This window comes from Sebastes fasciatus, chromosome 4, assembly GCF_043250625.1.
Source record: "Sebastes fasciatus isolate fSebFas1 chromosome 4, fSebFas1.pri, whole genome shotgun sequence".
NCBI lineage: Eukaryota > Metazoa > Chordata > Actinopteri > Perciformes > Sebastidae > Sebastes > Sebastes fasciatus.
This window is the reverse complement of record NC_133798.1, coordinates 19,237,157-19,258,571: the sequence shown is the minus strand read 5'-3', so window position 1 is coordinate 19,258,571 and position 21,415 is coordinate 19,237,157. Positions and strand designations below refer to the sequence as shown.

The window sequence follows — 21,415 nt, the reverse complement described above, 5'->3', positions numbered from 1 at the left end:
TGCCCTCAACTCTCACCCCAACCTCTGAGATTTACTGTACATTACCGGCATGTTTTCATGGAAAAAAAAACACAAATTTATTTTCGATGTTGTTGAATGATTTCGTGTGCCACTGGGAGCTCTCCTCTGAGTTCCCATTAAATTTTAAAATGCAGCCAATTTCTGTATTGTCTAACTAGTGTCTTCTTTCCCTTTTCTCCATCAGCTGGGGGGCTCTTTCCTCCTGGGAGTGGGAGTGTGGGTACTGGTGGACCCCACAGGGTTCAGGGAAATTGTGGCAGCCAACCCCCTGCTGTTCACTGGTGTCTACATCATCCTGGGCATGGGAGGCATGCTCTTCCTTCTGGGCTTCCTCGGCTGCTGTGGAGCCATCCGCGAAAACAAGTGTCTGCTCCTCTTTGTGAGTCGGGGCTGACAAATTTAAAATGTCGTTCTGTTACTGATCTTGTTTGTATGCATATGGGCTGATTATTCTGTCTGTCAGTTTTTTGGACTGTCATGCTTGAAACAGAAAGCCAAAAGAGCAAAATACCCTTCTATTTGCCTTCGTGCCTCGAGCCTCATGCATAGTTAATGCTGAGTGAAGCGGGCACAGCCAGAATGTGATTTTTACTGACTGACTACCACCTTGTTCTACTCTCTCTCACTCCCTCTCTCTTTTTTCTTTTGTGTTATTGCAGTTTTTCATGCTCATCCTGCTCATCTTCTTAGCAGAGCTGGCTGCTGCCATCCTGGCCTTCATATTCCGGGAGCATGTAAGTTGCCTCAGATCTAAGGCTGTCTTCGACCAAAGAAATTCTTAGTCCACTAACATGCATATGATTTTGGCAATGAATCGATTAGTTGGCGGATGCCAACATTTTCGTATGGTATGGTTGGAATTGGCCTTAAATCGACTACAACACAGTCTCACAGCAGTTTGTGAAATAGTAACGAAATTTAATCTATCTGATTTGTGTACATAGACACGCATTTACCTTTTTGTCGTGATGCCCAGCATGACTTTTAACAACGCATTTTTTGTGCGTTTTCCTACGAATGTTTAGCAACACATGTGTCAATTTGTCAATTTCCGCTCCAGTCATTTCAAAATAAAACTACTCAGCTGGGTTTAGGAATAGATTGACTTGGTTAGGTTTAGGTAACAAACTACTTCGTAAGGGTTAGGAAAAGATCATGGTTTGGGTTAAAATAACTCCAGAAGTGCTGTAACGTAATCATGGAAGTTATGTGACAAATAAATAAACTTTGACTTGTGGTTTCACGCGGGACACAAACACCGGTGTCCTGGGTGGAAATCCTGTGTTTGTTGACACACCCATCCACCCAGACCTGCTCCCTACGCAGCATTCGCCGCCCTCTATACTTCCCGGTTCACAATTAAGTGGAATACATATGAATTGATTTCGTGCTGACCATCACGAAAAAAAAGTGAAATTCGTGTCTATGTATGCAAATCAATACATTAAATATCGTGACTATTTCATGAACTGCTGTGTGACTGGGCTGTCGAATAAGAGGGAGCAGCCCTACTCAGTACTCACCTCATCGGCACAGTTCCCTATTAAAATGACAACCAGCCCTTGTGTCAAGTGAAAGAAATAGATATCACTCCCATGGTGACACTGTGGTGACTGACTCGCCGGCTGTTTTTCTTGTTTAGCTGACCAGAGAGTACTTCACCAAGGAGCTGAAGAGACATTATCAGGGCTACAACAACACTGACGTCTTCACCTCCACATGGAATGCCATCATGAATACAGTAAGGCCACAGCACACATGGCAAAGAGCTCACATACTGTAGCTTTTACCAACTCATTGCTTTCACCAACCGTCTGTGGAAACAGGAAGGTTTGCAGCCTGGCGTCAGGGGGCTATATTTTATAGATAAAATCCTAGACATTTAGGTCAATATTCATGCTGGATTGGTGCACGCATACAGTGGACCACAGGCCAGTGCACAAATGGGCACTCAGAAATAAGGGCTTCTTCTGCTATTCTCTCCTCTCCTGCCATCAGTTTGACTGCTGTGGGGTGAACAGCCCAGAGGATTTTAAGGACAGCCTGTTCAGGATGATCAACCCAACTCAAATTGTGCCAGATGCCTGCTGCCAGCGTGCCAGTCAGACCGAGGAGTTGGCCTATATCAACCAGCACCAGTGCTTAACAGGCAATATGATGTTCCGCAATAACAAGGTAACTTGTGACATCTACCACGACACCTTCTCTCTCCCTTGCCCTCTCTCTCTTCCTCCCTCCTTCCAAACCACCTCCAGGCTTAATTAGAGCAGGAGACAGTTGAGGGGTGACATGCAGGGACTCGCTGACTCCTCCATGGCTGATTAGGGCTTTTGGGTGTCACAGGAGGCCATCCTATGTGTAATAGTGTGGAGACACCAGTGTATGTATGCATGTGTTTGTGTATGTGTGCATATATTGGTAAATTGGATTTTTTGTAGAAATGTCTGCAAAAATAGAGGATAACGAGTGTATGAATATATGAAAATTAGGTGTGCTTCACAGTTCCACACATGCACGCCCACGTCCCCACTCCCATGTGTGTAAAGAAAGCCTTGGAGTGAAATGTAATTACAGTGGAAGCTGATAGGAAGAGGTTTTCACCACACTCTCCACCTGTTGTTTTTCAAACCACCAGAACAATGCAAGATGTCCACAATGTGTGCCTCGCTCTCTGTTCATTCACACAAAGAGCCCTCATTAAAAGGCAGTAAGACTGGAGGCCCTGCTTCCCACTCATTCAGCCAGGCCTTTGTTCAGAGCCTCACTCGATTAAAGCTGTGATGTTACTTTAATTGCCTCTGTAATTCTGCGACTTTACAGCCTATTGATTCTCTGCTGAGTGTCACGTCTTTTGTGTGTCCACAGGGCTGTTACTCTGCAGTAGTTGACTACTTTGAGCTGTACATCTATGTGGCTGGAGCGCTGGCCATTGTGGTGCTGACCATTGAGGTATGAAGGTTTTTCCTTTCAGTTAAATCATCTCATATGCAGCATGTTCTTTGTCTCTCCAGTGATGTGAATATTCATTTCAGAAATGGTGAATTCTGCATTAAGTTGAGGATATTTGCCTGAATGTGTGTGTAGTGTTATTTGAAAGCTCTTTGTGTGGCAACATCTCCATCTAGTGGTGCAATGTGGTGCTACAGGAACATAGATTAGATTTTGCATGTCTCAGTCTGTACCGAGTTACCAACATGGAGCTCAACACAACAGTTAATCTCACATCCACAATGACACCAAATCACTTCATACACATCTCAGGATCAACTCCTGCACCTGAACACTGACAACATCTGTCTCCCAAAAAGAAAACTGTGTCACTCGTCACAATACAATGACCTAAAAACAACTATAACAACCGATAGCATTACAACATGTATCTCTATTCCCTTTGAAGTATCTATTAATTGATTTATTTTTGATTTTTTTTTTCTAATAATGCATAAACCAAGATTTCATTATACAGTAGAAGCCTTTTATAGTGATCACGTCTGTCTGGGTCAAAATGATCACTATAATATTATTAAAACCATTTACTTTTTCTTTATTTCTCATGCAGATTATCATCTAATTGACATTTAAAAATACAGTACAGCTATTTCAAACGCTTTTAAAATTACTGTAGGAATTGAATTACTGTATTGTGTATAACTCAAATACACTATAAAACAGTACACTACTCTATATAAAATATAGCTTACTGTAGTTCAAATTATAACTAGGCTATAGCGTAAAACAATATTGTGCTGTTTACAAATACAGTAATGTCAGTAGTGCAAATAGGCTACTGAGCCACAGCCTGGTGGTGGTTTCAGTGCATTTCTACATTTTCAGGCCTGAAAATAAACTTTAGGCCATCAATGCCGAACAGTTTGAAAACAAATGTATTCCTAAAATATACTACAATACAGCATCATGGGAGTAAATAAAAAAAGCTAAAATAAAAATACCATTGTCATGTATGAAAAGACAAACAATGAACACTGTAAGCGAACTCCTTGATTCAGAAAGTTCAGAAAACTACATCACTTTACTGTAATGCAGCCTTTAAAACCAGGAAAAGACAACACTTATGCCATATTACGACATCCAAAATATAAGACGATATCTTATCTCATATCACAATATCGATATAATGTCGATATATTGTCCAGCCCTTATAACCAGTGGTAAAACAATAAATAAATAGTAATCAGAGTGCAGGTAATATACTGCTGTTCTAGTTTCATATGCTTGTCATAATTTTGTAAAAACAACCGTGTGCTAATAATGTCTTTTTCTTTCTTTCCTCAGCTCTTTGCGATGGTCTTTGCAATGTGTCTCTTCAGGGGAATCCAGTAGAGCTGCTCCATCTGTGAACTTCTTTTTTTTTTTTTCTTAAAAAAAAGGGAATTCAGGAGAAAATAACAAAAATGGACACTTGTAAATTTGTTGATCTCTTTTTTCTATTGGCTAATTGGTAGAAAAACAAACTCTTGTACTTCACAGCTGGACTTTTGAGGTACTGGGTGGCAAAAAAAACAACAACACGTGCACAGAAACACATACATAAACCATAGAGAAGAAAGTGGGAGATCAGACACAAAACTGATGTAAAAAGATTTGTGTGTAAAGTGGAAACAGTAATTTTTTTTGGACCAGGTCTAGCACAGACTGGGTGTAAAGTGGACCAGGCATGAGGACCAGGTGAAGCCTGAGCAGAAGGCACTGCACTGACGTTTGGATGAAGAATATTTATATTAAGTAAAGTTGGCTTAACTGTAAAAAATGTGTTTTATGTACACTTTGGCTGTTTACCCTTTTTCTTGCTCATACTGTATACTGTAACACTCCCTCCCTCCATATGCCTTTTTTTTACAGCCACTCTTCTTTAAAGCTGTAATATGTAAGCTCTGTGTGTGTGTGCGCGTATGTATGTGTACATACTGGATGCTCTTTTTGAATGTGTATGAACTAGTTTGTGAGCATGTTGTGAGCTCGTGGCTCTTCATGACCCCCTCCCGAGCTTGAAAGCCAACCTCCTGATTCTTTTTTCTATTTGTATGGTGATGTTTATTGCAGTAGCGGTTATAATGTGGTTTTAGGTGGTGAAATGTATGTGTATGCATTTGTATTAGACTCTTGAAAAGTCAATGACATACAGTAAATGGCATTCTAAATGACTGGCCCTGTGTTTTGCTTTGTTTTGTTGGTTGCACGATTTCAGATCATATGCATACATATAATTAACCTTATGTGTAGCGTGCTGCAAACAATCCTCATAAAGCATCCAAGCATGATGGAAACACATACAGTACATGAAGGTTTTTGCAAGAATGAATGTTTTTGCAGCCTGATCAACTAAGAATGACCAGCCTTGCTAATTTTATGCAGATTTAAGATCTTTTTCAGGCGGGCCTCATGATAAAATCAATGTTCTAGTTTAAGGGCGAAACCAAGATATTTGTCAGAATAGACAGTTATCTGCTGCAGCCTCGTGGCTGATTGGTCTCTTTTAATAACAAATCATTCATCTCTGCTGCACCTTTTTGACATTTGAAGTATTGAAACACAAAAGATGGATGTTTCATTTATTTATGAGCCGAAGCGTAATGAAATGTAGTTAGGATCCACATACAGCTCTTGGTGTTATTATGATAATGAACTCAATTTCACCTCAAATGCATTAGCGTATTGATTTTCTTCCTACAAGAAAAAATCCATAAGTGTGAACAACGTACAGTGATAATGAATAAGGTACGGTACAGCCTGTGTGGATATGCAGGTTGCAAAGTAGAAAATATGCCCCCTATTTGTCTGAGTGGTTTCACACTTTCACTAGATCCATCAAATAAATAAGACTTCAGATAGACATCTTAGATTGTTGGTTGTAAAAACCTGTTTAGTTCTTGAACATTTTATGTTGCACTAATGGTGTAGACTCTCTTAAAGGGACTGTTTGTAACTTCTTACACGTATAAATCACCCGGGTCGGTGTCCCATGTGCACTCGCATATCATATGAGCGCTCGCGTGTGGCTACACTGTTCAGACAAGACTCCAACACAAACTACACGGAAGCACCAAAACCGTAAAGTTATATCTAGTGAAGTCCGTCCTAGAAAACAGTGTTGGCCGCGGTCAGAGGACGCGGGGGAGACCGTAGCTTTGGTCTCCAGGGCCAGAGTCTCTGCTCCTCTGCCTGCCTGCCTGCCTTCACTCAGCTCGCTCCACCTCACGTGCATGCGCGCACACTACATACTGTAGAAGAGTTAGTAGCTCTGAGAATATCTAGTGAATGTACATGCCGTGCGACCAATCAGGTGATGACGGACAAGGATCATACCATCAAGCAGGGAAGGGCGGGGGTGCGCTGACAGTCCACAGGTACAGAGGAGGGAGAGGAGGAGAGAAAGAGAGAGAGGAGTGCGGTGCGCGAAAAGCAGACAAGATGAGTGACAGTCGGTGTAGGAGCTAAGTCTACTACTGTAGCTACTGAGGTGATTAGCCCTGGACTGACGCGCTTTTCGCTGTAGATGTTACCTTCTTTTGCATGTTGTGCTGTACAAAACTGATCCTCAGGCCGCTCGTTGGTTTCTCAATAAAAGTTCATTTATTCGTAATATTGTAGTAAAGAAGATTGTCCGGTTACCATAGCAACAAGCAAACAACAACAACACGGCAAACAATTCAGCGTACCTGCGGTCAAAAACCCTTTGCCCTACCGGGATAAACCCTGACGCCAACAACACACCTCCTTACTTATATACCCGTAGCTGGGTCAATCAATTAATACAGTGCCACCTAGTGTTCCTAACAGTGAATTACACCACAACTTCTGTATGTCAGCATCATGTTTTGGCTCTTACAGTCGGAAACAAAGCAGCATGCAAAATTACAGTATTCTGGAAATTATAAGGTTTAGTATAATTATATTGAATAATTTAAGTGATATATGTGTACACATACTAATCACAGGTCAAAACAGCGCTAAATTTGGCTGAATTATAAAGGCAGAAGTGGTAAAACAAAGAGCCGTTTGGGAGCCGAAAGAGCCGGATCTTCTTGATGAGCTGAGCCAAATGATCTGGATCACTAAAAAGAGTCGGAATGCCCATGACTACTAGTCTCCACTAGGAGGCAGTAGAACACCAAAACAAACGGGCCGTTTAGCCGTCACCTAGGCTACCGAGTGAGCTAACAAGTGCTTCATGTATTCACATCCAGTGGACACGGAGCAAACATACATATTCGTTTGGAGTCGTGTCTCTGGCCACCTGATGAATGTAAGTACAATGTCCACTCTACATCAGCTCTGTTTAGGTTTATCTTGGTTAGCTAGCTAACGTTAAATGTCTAAACAAAACACCAAGTTAGCTCCTAGCTAACAGAGGAAACTCCATAGAGTTCACAGTCATGACTTCATAAAGAGCAATAACAGTTTGATGAATAGTTAGAGTTAGACACTTGTTCAACTTGACTAGAAAGTATGAAAAATCAACGTTTACTTTGTGGTGTGTAATTACTGACAGATTGAGGTTATCATTTACAAATATGCATCATTTCACAGCCACTACAGTTATCCATGAACAAATATATGATTCCTATTAGATAGTTAGCAGTGAGCTGTATATATATATATATATAATAGCCTTGTGGAGCAGATACAATGACTTTTATTTAGAACTAAAACGATTACATGTCTTGGATTTTGATAATTGATTAATAGATTGTTCAATTTCAGCTTTTCATTTGTGGGGTTTTCTGCTTATCTTGTAAGGATAACTGGCAGAAAACCTTGTGACCTTCTAAATGAAATATGTTTGGGTTTAAGACTAAACACACAATTTAGAGGTAGATATGTAGATAGATAGATAGATAGATAGATAGATAGATAGATAGATGTACCTTTTTTTCAATATTATATTATTGTTTTTTTGTTCATTTTGAAACAACAGAACAAACATTCACAAACGTCCCCAATAATAACATTCTCGGTACAAAGATACTTAACAAACCTAATATTAATATAAAGTAAGCCAGTATAGATAAAGGAAAAACATATTATATACAAAGAAATAGATAAATAAGTAAAAAGAATATACACAAGTAAAAAATTAATAAAATTAAAAACAATAAAATAAAATAAAATCTATTTTTATATACATATATATATACTGTATACATATATACATACATACACACACGTATGTGCTTTTTTTTTTTTAAATATGAGAAAACATTACTGTAATAATTCTTTCCCTCCTCATTAACATTGTTCACAAGCCACATGTTAGCCAAGTTTTTGTGTTGTTTTTTTTGCCAGCAGGTGACTATTATTACTGGGGAAAGCCTGACATTAGAGTGGCTAACCTTTTGGGCTTATAAATAATCTAATCTTTATTTTTTTCAAACTGTCACACTCACATTAGACTATTCTAAGAGCAACCATTTATAACTTTACAGATTACTCTGACATATCGCTATGAAACTTGACTGGGTTAGATACTGCTTTATCGATTTATTGTCATCTTAAGGTGCAGTCTGTTAGTTATTTTGGTTTTACATTGTTTGTATCAGGGAGTTATTATTAATTCTACTCTTTTTTTTTTTCTAAACTTTGATTTGACCCAGACTAGGGCTGCAATTAACAATTATTTTCATTATCGATTAATCTGCAGATTATATTCTACATTAATCAATTCATCGTTTGGTCTATAAAATATCAAAAAATAGTGAAAAATATCAATATCAGTTTTTCAAAGTCCAAGGTGATGTCTTTAAATGTCTTGCTTTGTCAAGATATTCAGTTTAATATGATAGCAGGAAATCTCTATATTTGAAAGGCATTTTCTGCCATTTTTGCATGAAAAATTACTTAATGATTAATCGATTATCAAAGTAGTTGATAATCGATTAATAATTGTTTTTCTGTTGATCGACTAATCGATTAGTCAACTAACGGTTGCAGCTCTAACCCAGACTGTAGCTTCTGGAAGCCCAGAGGGTAAATGACAACATGATGGACAAACATCTCTTGAGCTTTCTCTCGCAACAAACTGAGATAAAGTAATATGATTTGCATTTAAGACTTATTTATCTAGTATATACATGGGCATGAGTGTGTAAATACAGTGAATATTCTGTTAAATAGAATGCAGAGATGTCCAGTGTTTGTTTTATAATACTATCATTTTGCATTATATGGCATTGCATGTTTTGCATAGTTAATTTAATTTAAAAGTACAGATTTTCTTTGCTGTACTTCAGCCTCCTTAAACACAACGTAACAATTATAACTGTACTTTCAAAGTAGACTCTAGACTCATCAAAAATGTTCGTTCATTATATTGTGTTTCTCAGGGATCTTTTTTATATGTAGGTTCTGCAACTAACGATTATTTTCATTGTCGATTTATCGCTTAGTTGTTTGGTTTATAAAATACGATACGATACAACTTTATTGTCAGTTTGCACTGAAATTCATTTTGCATCCATAGGCAGCTCAGTTTGAGAAAAAGTACACATACAATAGACATACTGTTTCCATAGACAGACATGTCTGAAAAAAATAAATATAATGTCAGAAAATGGTGAAAAATTACAATCAGTGTTTCCCAAAACCCAAGATGACGTCCTCAAATGTCTTGTTTTGTCCACAACTCAAACATATTCAGTTTACTGCCCGAGAGGAGTAAAAAAAACAGAAAATATTCATATTTAAGAAGCTAGAATCAGAGAATTTTTTACTTTTTTCTTAAAATATTACTCAAACCGATTAATCAATTATCAAAATAGTTGTCGATTAATTTAATAGTTGACAACTAATCGATTAATTGTTGCAGCTCTTGTTATATGTATGTTTTTTTCTATCCTATTTTTAAATAATTGGACACATATTAAAAATAATAGTGAAGATAAAACGTCTTTCTACTACACAACCGAACATGTGATTACAATTTTCCTAACAGGCTTATTAAGAAACACACTTTTGGATCCCATTTGGGAATGTATGAATACTTGTTAAGCTCAAGGTGAGCAGAACAACGGCCAGCTGACTTCTCTTAGTCTCCCTGCCTCATTACCATATACTGGAGCTCATTACAGTCACCTCAAATAAAAAGAGAAATTTGCAGCTCTGTTTCCTGTGCCATAGACGCCGAGGGCAATCAATAATGGTCACGAAACAGTAACCAGTGGTGTTAAGTGAATCGTAACCAAACTGAATCATAAATTTAAAAATCTGTACAACATCTCACACAACTGTATTTTGTTTTAAACTATTTAAACACTTGTATTAGTGTCCTCACTCTGGCTCATGTTTATTTCCTTTCATCTTAAGATAAAATCTATTATCTGCTCACTGAGGATAAAAACATTCGTCGTCTAAAATATAAAATGTTAAACGACAGATGATGAATTCAGCCCATTTTGCATCTTTTAGTGTTCAGTAGCCAACAATCATTTAATTCACCACATGAGGGCGGTAGCATTCCTACTACTCCTCCATCCACTGCTTGGAAATGTATATTTTCTTCTAAGCATCAACAAGAAGGGACCTTTGCATAGAGGCTGTTTGTAAGGTATACATGAGGTTTTCAGCAAGCATTTATTTGTCATTAATTTATGTGTAGGTATTTTTATTTAGGTAGTAATATGTACAGCAGGGCAGGGCGATATGGCCAAAATCTTCTCTCACGATAAAGGTAATTTCATATCTGGATAAAGATACATGCACAATATAGCATGTTTTCTGGTAATTCAATAAATAAATTGTCTATATGAAATAAAAAAACACATGGTAAAGTCTATTTTGTATACTCCTGTGTGAATTAGATACTTGACAAATGAAAAGTACTCAATATTTTCTCATTTTAAGAACTTGAGTGCAAAATGAACAAAACAGGCCTAGCTTATATTGCAATAGAAACAATATAGAAAAATATATACAATAGAAATGTTGATATCGTTTTGATGATATCCTCATATTGCCAAGCCCTAATGTACAGTATGAGTTTCCTTTTAGTATTTAATAATAAAGACTCAAGTACATTCATCCTCATTTTCATAGGTTAAAAATGAGAAATGATAGTTGCTCTTTGCCACAAACAAATATAATTTAAAACCATCATATGGTCCATGTTGCCATTTCTCTGACTCTGTTAACATTAGCTCCAATCTCAAGAGGTTTGAGATTTTTATCCTACAAACTCAAAGTGTGGACTGAAGTCAATTTGACATGACTATAAGACCGTAGCCTCAAATTAAAACAGTGTGATTTGGTATTTTAGGCACATTTTCTGTTTGACCTGCTGATCAGAAAGTAAGCACCGGTAGCAGTCAATGTGTCAGAGCAGCACCCCCCATTCCACCACCACCATCTCTTCTCTCCCATTTGAAGTGTCTGCACTGGTTCAGGTCAGGATCTCACTGAGAATTTAACAGCTGCTAAGTGTTACTGGTGGTCAGCAGCACGAGCAGCTCCTGATCCTGCTGGTTTACTCTTCAGCCTGCTCACACATCACATACAAGAGATGTTAACACGAGCCTGAGGTGTGCAGCCCTCCTGGTGGCATCATAGCAGACATAAATCACACACTATGCTCTACATACCCAATATGTGTACTACCGTTCAACATACTTTTGTGTGAATAGACATTAGTTTGTATCTTTTCAGACGCACTTACTGAGCTGTAATTTACTGAGCCTCTTTGCCGGTTGGAGTCGTGTAACCGTGGTAACCCATGCCAACCTGATGTGACCAAAACGACGGTTTGTGAGAATCAAAGTCATAATTCATTTGAAAACTATATTACGCCTAGCAAAGTTAAATCTTTTACTTACAGTAAAATTGAAGTGTTATTGACGTTACAGAGCTGCCTGTCAAAGTCCGTTGTGAATGTTTTCGTCAGTACCGAATTGCATTGTGGGATATTTATGCCGGCAAAGAGACAAAACCGCAGCCGCCATTTTGGACTGAAGACGCATATTAAATTTATAATATTTTATTGTTCAACATAGGCCATTTTGGTAGAATATGACAGTAGAATATAAATAATTTAATTTTTTCGTTTGTATGGCACACTTTACTGGTGTCAAGGAGGGCGAAAAGAGGAGATGTCACGCGTCATCGCGTCATATTATTGGGGTACAACAAATGCCCAGTCGGCACTCCACATGTGTCATGACCCCATAGCTCAACACTCGTGTCCCAGCCTCTTTCAATAAGCCTTGACTGGCGTCTGGTAGTCATTCAGTCCAAAATGGTGGAAGTGTAACTTTGCTAGTGGGCGCTGATGTTGCAATGGAACGAACAATTGACTTTCACTTCTTGGCAATATACGTTCTTTGTCCAGCATTGCGTACTGTAATATTTCACCGGAAATAGTATACAATTCGCGTACTATTGGTTTCATATTAAGGTTTCGGACATACTAAAATACCTCACATACTGCTTTAGCGTACTAAATAGCATGTTGGTATGGAATATCGGATGCAACCATAGACCTTTTCATTGCCATTCTGTTGCTAGGGCAACAGCTTTGGTCCAAGTTTACTTCCTGTCAGCTACTGCATTTACAAACATTGGAACAGGAAATACAGAGGGACAATTTAAACTGTTTATGTTGTCAAGTTGAAAAGGTGGATACTGTATCTGCCTCTGGGATGATGATGCTTGAATCCAATTTAGACCTGTGAAATCAAACGGAAAGCAGCTGAATTTCAAAATCTGGCAAAAATCAACCTGTTTTGACGTACTTAGAGGATTTTCTTCTGTTTGTTACGCTGTCGTTTTACAGAAGAATAGCAAAATAGAGGATTCTGCTCTGAATTTGTTTATATGGATTGGCGGTATGAGTTTGTGGTAAAAACTTCTCATAGCGTCAGCATTTTCCATCTTAATTGTGGCCTCCAGAACATCCTTGCAAAAGCTTTTGGATCATCTCTATAGTAACAAATCTTAGGAAGAACAGAAACTGAAGACTGCTCCTTTGTTGTCATTATGTTACCAGTTACAGGGGTAGGATTTGTACTGCTGTTAGAGGAACTTGTGTAAAAGCCCTTAAAATAATGCTTGATTTTTTTGTAGTTCGGGGTCACTGCAGAGGATTGATGTTGTAGTATGTACCTCTTTGCTCTAGTGTAGTCCTGCACCACTACAGCTCTTCTTTCCTCATAAAAATTCCTACCGGGAAAAAGGGAGAAGAGAGCGAGGGATGGGGGGAGTGGTGGGGCTGAGGGGCTCTGTGTTTCAGTTTGTTTTAGCCCCCTGTTTGGAGAGGAAACTTTCATTGCTTGATGATTTATGAGTGGTTAGACTCCCAGGGGAATTAAAGAGTCCTTTTTCCTGCATGTAATAACCCACCCTCTAACATAAAACGTACGTTTCTCCTTTGTGTTGTGTTTATCCAGTGTGAAAGGTGTTAGGTCCGGTGGGGAGTTGAAGGGCCCGGAGAAGCCCCTGAGGACCGTTCAACACAAACCATACCGGAGGGCAGATGATTCACATCTGCTGCGATGTGACCGCAACAGCCATTGTGAAAATGTGAGAATCTAAAAAAATACACAGTAAACCAAATAATGCTGCAGCCCACAGTAACAGCTTTGCTGTTGTGGTTTATAACAACTGAATTGTCCCACACGCTACTGAGTCACACAGAACCAGTGGCCTCGGACTCGTCAGGGCAGACTTTGTGACGCACAGTATGGTGCCCATGACCCAGCGTGAAACAGGAAGTGAGCTGGAGAGGCCAGGAAATTAGTCTGTAGGGATGGGTCTTGGGTCGTTTCTCAGGCCGAGCATCACTACTGTCTTGAGAGATCTCTTGTGACTCACTTGCGAAGCATGTGTTTTCAGTCCACAGGAATTGGATTTAGATGATGACTACAAATAGATGGTCATAGCTATCCCATGTGAGAAGACCACAAAGTGCTCTATGAATTACAAAGGAGGAGAGTAATGTTTTGCGGCCAGCCGAGTGATAGTGACTGTATGAGGCCACTTCATTTTTCCTCATTAGTTATCTCTCTGTTTTTCCACTTTCTCTGTACCCCCTGCGTTACAAAGTTTCCTCGCAGCTGGAGGCTAATGCAGCGCTTAGCTCCTCATTGCACGCCAGATTTTCTCACCCTGTGGCCTTCGCCGTCGAGCCGTCATCTCCGCCTGTCAATCAGGTCCAGAGTGACCCGTTGCGCATGAGTCCGCGAGAGGTCAACTGTTGTGTGTGTCTGACCTTTGAGCTCTGCAGCAGGAGGGCTTCTCGTGCAAATGCACCGAACAAGGCCCGAACTTGAGTGCACAATAAATCAGAATGATGCTTCGCCGCCCCCATATTCACAAGATTCATAATTGGAAGCATATTGCCGAAAGGAGAGACAAAATGCTGCTCATGGAGCAAAGAGGTTGAGGGGGTTAGAAACACAGCCTGATAACAAACTTGAAGGAAATCAGTAGACAGGCTGCTGGTTTCAGTGTGTTGACTTAGATTTTAAAGGGCTGCACACACAGGCAAAGAAAAAAATAGAGGAATCAACTGGGTGAGTCATTTCCTTGCTACAGCGCGCAGTTGAAGCATGTTTTATTAGTTGTATTATTTACATTCTACCATAGGCATCTTGTAAATACAAAAAGAAAACTGCTTTTATTAACTTAACCAATCTCCATTACGTATAAAACCATTATACGTAATGCTTTTGCAAAAATGCCCTTTTTATATTTGCCAGTTTTCACAGTGCTGCTGCTCTACAACAATACCCGCGTGCTGGTTTAACCCACTAACCCAGTGGTTAGATCCACGGCGTTCACCTCAGCCTGCCCCGAACCTCCGCCCATGTGTCCGTACCACTTTAAATCCTTTCCCTCTCTGTTTATGTTAGCATGTCAAAAAGCCACACTAGACATTTCCACACTAATAAACTGGAGTTTTATTAGTGGGAGTCGGTGAATGATGTGAGCCATCGTGAGGCTGTCTCCATGGTTACAGACCGCAGTGATGCCTGTCAGGCAGCTGGCAGGGCATGTTCTGTTTGGTGGCGAGTTGGCGGAGAAAATGGAGGAGAAGCTGAGTCCGACCACAGTTTAACAAAGCAAGCTAATGCCTTCTTAAACATGGTAGATGCTCTGATGCTCGATGTGAGTTTTGATTCTAGTCTTGCACAGTGCCCGCTAATTGCAACAGTACTTGTTTGTTGTTTTTTACACCATGCGTTCTCACTTCTTTTTGCACCGCAGTTTTTTCATATTGTCAACTTTGTTGCGGACACAGCAGAAACATAAATATGCCTGAGACCAGATAGAAAAGAAAACATTGTGGTTGCTTGCTAAATGAAAAAATACAGATAAGATGTCTCAGTAACACTCACACACTGGCCTCCCAAAGAGCTCATTCAACTAACGAATATTTTCATTGTTGATTAATCTGTGGATAATTTTCTTGTGTAGTTGTTTGGTCTATAAAATGTCAGAAAGTGGTGAAAAATGTCGATCAGTGTCGAAGATGACGTCTTCTAATGTCTTGTTTTGTCCATAACTCAAAGATATTCAGTTTACTGTCATAGAGGAGTAAAGAAACCAGAAAATATTCACATTTAATAAGCCGCAATCATAGAATTTTGACTGTTTTTAGTTTTTTTAAATGACTCAAACTGATTAATCGATTATCAAAATAGTTGGCAATTAATTTAATAGTTGACAACTAATCGATAAGTCGTTGCTGATCTGGCTGAATGCTGTAAGGTGGTTATGGACTGGTTATCTACTTCAGTTCAAAATCAGTATTTTGCTGCTGAGGCAGTGAAAGAGATTGATGAGCAAAAATGCAGCACAGGCAGATTGTGCCAAGTTCCCACAAAAATATTATAACTCATGGAGTCATACATTTATTATTAGGGCTGTCCCGAATACCACTTTTTGGGCTTTGAAGCTTTGGTGGGAAATATTCAAAAGGTATTCGAAGCTTCGGGACAGAGCCATTGCCACACTACTGTACATACACGCACTTCAACAAACAGCGATACCCGTCTGAGAATAACTAATAATAATTAATGTTGAATATGAATAATGAATAATGTTGTGGGTTTATTCCTTATTTCATGGGCTATTTTGGGACTTATACATTAGTATTACATACATATGTATGTATATATATATATATATATATATAAAAAAAACATCAAATCTTCGAAGCACTCGGGTCTAGCCCTATTTATTATTCAGCTTTATTGTGGTCGAATCATATTGTTTCCTCATATCTCGGGAGCAAATGTTCCTGAGTTCTAGGGCTGTGTATTGGCAGTACTGTAAGCAAGGCAATATATTGCGATTTTTTTTTCAAATCTAATTTTAGGAAAACTGTCATAGTATAAGGAACACACCACCATATGCATACAATCTGAGTTAACTTTTTTAAGCAATCAGTACAGTGAGATCTGAATTTACATTTATCACAGTCCCTGTAACATCCAACATCATAGCGCTACTTTTTGTGCAATCTGAGTCACTGTCTGCCTTGAATCTTTGCATGCAAACTAGTAATTAAAAATCAATAGTGTTCTTGAGAATTGATAAAGTATCACAAAACATAATATTGTGATATTCAAGTGTGTCAATATTTTCTTACACCCTAACTGAGGTCCAGTACTGGTCTGCGGCCCTTAGGTTTTGAAACCTCTGTTCTAACCAGTATGTCCTTAACCACCTGAATATTAAGTGAAGAAGCAGGGGACCACTTAGTGTTCATACTTTAATAAAAGTCGTTTCGATCGGGTATGAACACTGTATTTGCAAATTTACAACTCTGCAGATGTGCTCCACAGTATGAGCATCTAAAGAGATGAAACTGATCTCGTTGATAGAGTTGAGTTATAGATAAGTTGATAGGACCGGCTGGCCCAGAGCCAGAGAGCCCATTAGAAGGAGCTCAGGGAAGTAAAGTATCCATGCTCCTCTCTCACTAAACCCCCACTCTGATCCAAGTCCTCCTCCTACACTTATTGCAGACACAATGACCTGTCAGATCCTGTGATGCACAGACATGGTGACATGCAAACACACATTTCGTGTTCAGTTTATTTTCCAATCGTTTCGCCCTAAAATGTTGTACAACATCCCAGCGAGTATTGTTATAAAACACATTGTAAACTCAGACAGTACCATCCTGTCTCTTTCTCATGCTGTTTTTCTGTTTCCTTCTTTACTGGGTTGGCACATCTTGCTAAAAACAGATGTCACCACTTTTAGATCCGTGGTATATTCAAGCTGTTTAGGATTGGTTTCTTATGTGTGTCAAAAGCTTAGCTAAATGTGAGCTGTTTACTGGCATTCTCAGCTTGTAATGAGGGACGTTTTACTGGACAAAGTGATGTATGTGGTGTTCCTTCCTCTTCAGCCGCCTGCTCCTCTCCACAGAGCCGTGCTGAGGGGCTGTAGCGCTGACTTATGACCACGGCAGGAGACCGCTCGGCCTTTTATGTCCCTTAGGACAGCATCAATATATCAAGCTTCTGCTGGCTCTTTTGATTTACGGCAACATGTCGCTTGAAGTTATTTGAGTGAGGTGGACTTTGGTTTCATAGTAGCAAACATGGCCTGTGTGAATTTACATGTCTGAGTCTGTTAGGAGTTTTTACTGGTCAGCATGCTTGTCATTTTCCTTTGGCTCCAGTCCTCTATACAGTTCATAGGAGTCCCTTCATTGGTCCAAAAGTAAGTGGAGAAATTTGATTTACAGTGCAAACACCAGCTTTATTTCCAAAACCAAAGGGATCATTTAACACTGTAAGCCAAAGTGTCAGCTCTAAAATATGACCTATAAGATTTTTTTTTTCCTGAAAGCTGATATAAGCGCTGATTTACAGCCTTGGCCTTGCTAACGATGGCCCTTAATGAGCAGCTCAAGCATCCACTTGTTTATGGAGCGGGCTGATTGACAGGCCAACCGATGGAAAAATAAAGTAGTGAATGAGGAATTGGATCTGTCCCCTTTTTGCCATATCAGCAGGGCCCTAATGCAGTGGGGTGAACTTTGAAGTGCCCTAATGGTCTTCATGGTCCCTTAACCATGCAGGCTTCTATTAAGGGTGTCAGTGGAGCCTGGCTGGAGCAGCGTGACCCATTAGATTTAATGAGTGCTGTTCAGGGCACAGTGTGCTGCTCTTCTTCCTCTTTGCGAGTGTTTATTTATCTCATCTGCCCGTCTTTTAGACAGAAGGGGAGTGTAGAAGCAGGGGGAGTGTCTCTTTAACTAGCGGCCCATCTTGTTGTTTGGGTCTCTGATTGTATCAGTCCTGTGATGACCACTGAACTCAGATAGTTAGATGGTCAGGATTGAATCATAAGCCTTTTAATTTAGGCAGTGTATCTACTGTATATATAATTTCTTACCATCGGTTGTTAAAGGAGAAGTCTGGTCATATTCTTTATTTTTCAATACTGATTTTATCCTAACAAGTATTGTCTGATATGGCTCATTCCTCTGTGCCATAGACCTCTTGTTCAAAAACACATTAATACTCCACACTGTTGCACCAGCTGACATGTTCCTTCATTATGGTGAATAGGGCAATGTAAATACTAGGGCTGCAACTAACGATTATTTTCTTGATTAATCGATAAGTTGTTTGGTCTATAAAATGTCAGAAAATGGTGAAAAATGTCGATCAGTGTTTCCCAAAGACCAAGATATTCAGTTTACTGTCAGAGGAGTAAAGAAACCAGATAATATTCACATTTTAAGAAGGTGCAACCAGAGAATTCTGACTTTTTTTCTTATAAAATTACTCAAACTGATTAATCGATTATCCAAATAGTTGGCGATTCTAATTTGATAATCGTTGCAGCTCTAGTAAATACTCACCAGTGCCCCAAATCTTGAAGATAAAAATAGTTCACAACAGTGCATTGTAAGGTTGTTTTTGAAGAGTTCGATGTCAGTTAAATTTATTCAGCCTCATTCACCAATATTTTTTTACGCTTTTTCTTAAATTTGTTCTTAAGAAGAAGGTCCAAAGAAAAGTCTACGTCAGATTCATGACATTTTCTTAAACCGAAGCATTGTTCCTACTCGTGCTCTTTTAATGATGAATCCCATTGTCATAAATTGAAAGTGCATGCCAGTTGATCATAATTAGCTTAACTAAACGACCCACCAATCCACATAAAAGGGCGAGGCTGCAGGGCCATGCGCACACAGAAAATGAAAAGAAAAATTTCGAGAATTAAATCAAGAATGCCCAAACGAAAGTCTAAAGAGGGTGGAGCACCGGACTTCTGCAGGGCATGATCTGCAACATCTTGCAGCAGCAGTAAATATACTATTGTGCAGAAAGAAGCTTACTTGGGGCCTATAAATAGCATGATCAATCACTAATTATTGGATGGTATGGTTCCCAATTAACATACTTGATGTGAATGGTATAGTGTAGTGTTTATATATTTTAAAAGACCATTATATTTTGTAAAATAAGCAAAATAATAAATGTATTGTATATATAATAAATAAGAAAAATATTATTGTAATTTAAATCCTATAATATTATACTACTTTATAATTGAAGAAAATGTAATAGCCAATTATTTTGCAAACAACAATGTGCTGTGCTCTTTAGTGTGCATAGATTCTGTTCTTACCGAGAACAAATCCCAAATAGGAAGAAATTTCTTCTTGGTGAACGAGGCCCATTGTTACCATTATTATTAGCATCATGAAGGACATATGAGAGGAAAAGCCTATGGCATGATAAGTATTATATTTTACAAGTATTTCATGTTCAAGCCTGCACTGAAGCAGGTCTTCTTCTACTCTTCCATTGCTGTCCTGATCTCCACTTTCTCGACTAGAGCTGGAGGCTTTAGCGGGTGACAGCAGGCTTCTCTTGACTTTTCCCATTCTCGTGCGATCAGACTGCTCCAGTTAAACTCTTGCACAACTGTGGAAAAGACAGCTATTGTTGCTCTGAGCGAGCAGAAGTGGGGGAGCTCCAACATTCCTCGTAGGGCAAAGACCAGAGCGATTGGCACAGGTTATCTTTTTTTTTTGTTTTCCTGGCCGTGCCTTCCCTTCGTCTAACGTGAGAGTTGTCCTAAGTTGTTGTGCCTTCTGTGGATGATCTTCAGCTCAAACTTTGAAATAAAGGGTGGATTGATTACAGACGTAGTTTTTGTTGCGTAGGAAAGACGTTTTGAAGTGATTAGAAATGTTTTTCTGAGGACTGTTTTGTTGCATGACTGAGCTCGTATAGCAAAAACAAAGAACATCTGTGTGAAACGATGTTGCGTACTGTATTGCATGACAGCTTTCTCTCGCTGCGGCCATGACTACGCTGTTAGCCCAAGACCACCTGGAGGTATTTAAGTCCCATTCAAACTATTAGGCTTAACTCTAGGCCTAATGGCTCGGGCAGAGCATCCCATCTGGAAGCTGCTGATGCGAGGAAAAGAATGGGATCACATATCATCCACCTTCAACCACACAGTTACACACACACACACACACATTCATCTGTCAGTGTGCATTAAATATTTCTATAGTAGTTAGTATAGTTATATTTCTATAGTATATAGTAGGCTGTCAAAGGTACCGCGATAATAACGAGTTAAAGCAAATTTGTTACTAATTTCTTTGACGCATTAATGCAACTTGCGGTTGTAGCGGGCTCAGATTTAAAGCTAAAGTGAAGATACTGGCATCATATGAAACTGAGACATGATATGTGAAGATATGTGAATGAAAATGGCTTCTATGGGTACCCACGAGTCTCCCCTTTACAGACATTCCCACTTTATGTAATCACATGCAGTTTACAATGTTATGATTTGAGCATATTTTTTCTGGGTTTCTGGACAATATTTGCCATTGTTTTGTGTTGTTAATTGAATTCCAATAATAAATACTGTATATACATTTGCATAAAGCAAGCATATTTGCCCACTCCCATGTTGATAAGAGTATTAAATACTTGACAAATCTCCCGTTTAAGGTACATTTTGAACAGATAAATAATGTGTGATTAATTTGCAATTAATCCCGCCCTCTTTTTAGAGGTCCAATCAAATGTGAAAGATTTGATTTAAATCCCTCTTGTAACTGTACAGCTCTCAAATATTCAGTTTCACTGGGGAACACTCATAGTACAGAGGCTAAAGACGCTGTAACTCCCATTTCACCTGGAATTTTCGTTTTCGTTGTACATATTTTCTTATTGTATATATCGCATTTTTATACATATTGTATTTTTATTTAAAGTACAGTACTGGAGAGGGCAACAAAGCATTGGACTGCACAATGTAGAAATATTTTAAGTATGTGACAAATAAAAAACTTAGTGTGATCATGTACTGCAGGAACTCAGCGCTTAGAGAAACAAGAGAAACTGTGAAAGTAGGTTTTCAGGGCCTCGAAAGAAAAAAACTATCTGAA

The 21,415-nt window shown here is 39.0% G+C and overlaps 2 protein-coding genes across 3 annotated transcripts in view; both read left to right on the top strand.

The window, feature by feature from the left end:
- The window catches only part of tspan18b (tetraspanin 18b), a 40,888-nt gene extending 35,705 nt beyond the window's left edge, over positions 1-5,183 (top strand). Inside the window, exons 4-9 of the mRNA XM_074632511.1 lie at positions 206-400; positions 681-755; positions 1,664-1,762; positions 2,020-2,196; positions 2,887-2,970; positions 4,315-5,183. Of these exons, the coding sequence (XP_074488612.1) occupies positions 206-400; positions 681-755; positions 1,664-1,762; positions 2,020-2,196; positions 2,887-2,970; positions 4,315-4,362 (678 nt within the window). The 3' untranslated portion in view covers positions 4,363-5,183. The remainder of the gene's footprint in view (positions 1-205; positions 401-680; positions 756-1,663; positions 1,763-2,019; positions 2,197-2,886; positions 2,971-4,314) is intronic.
- Positions 5,184-7,158: 1,975 nt separating this feature from the next.
- Positions 7,159-21,415, top strand: part of caprin1b (cell cycle associated protein 1b) — a 101,607-nt gene continuing 87,350 nt past the window's right edge. Inside the window, exons 1-2 of one of the 2 annotated variants that reach the window (XM_074632506.1) lie at positions 7,159-7,285; positions 13,413-13,545. In XM_074632506.1, coding sequence (XP_074488607.1) covers positions 13,499-13,545 — 47 coding nt within the window. In that variant the 5' untranslated portion in view covers positions 7,159-7,285; positions 13,413-13,498. The remainder of the gene's footprint in view (positions 7,286-13,412; positions 13,546-21,415) is intronic. The other variant, XM_074632504.1, reaches the window with a different exon arrangement.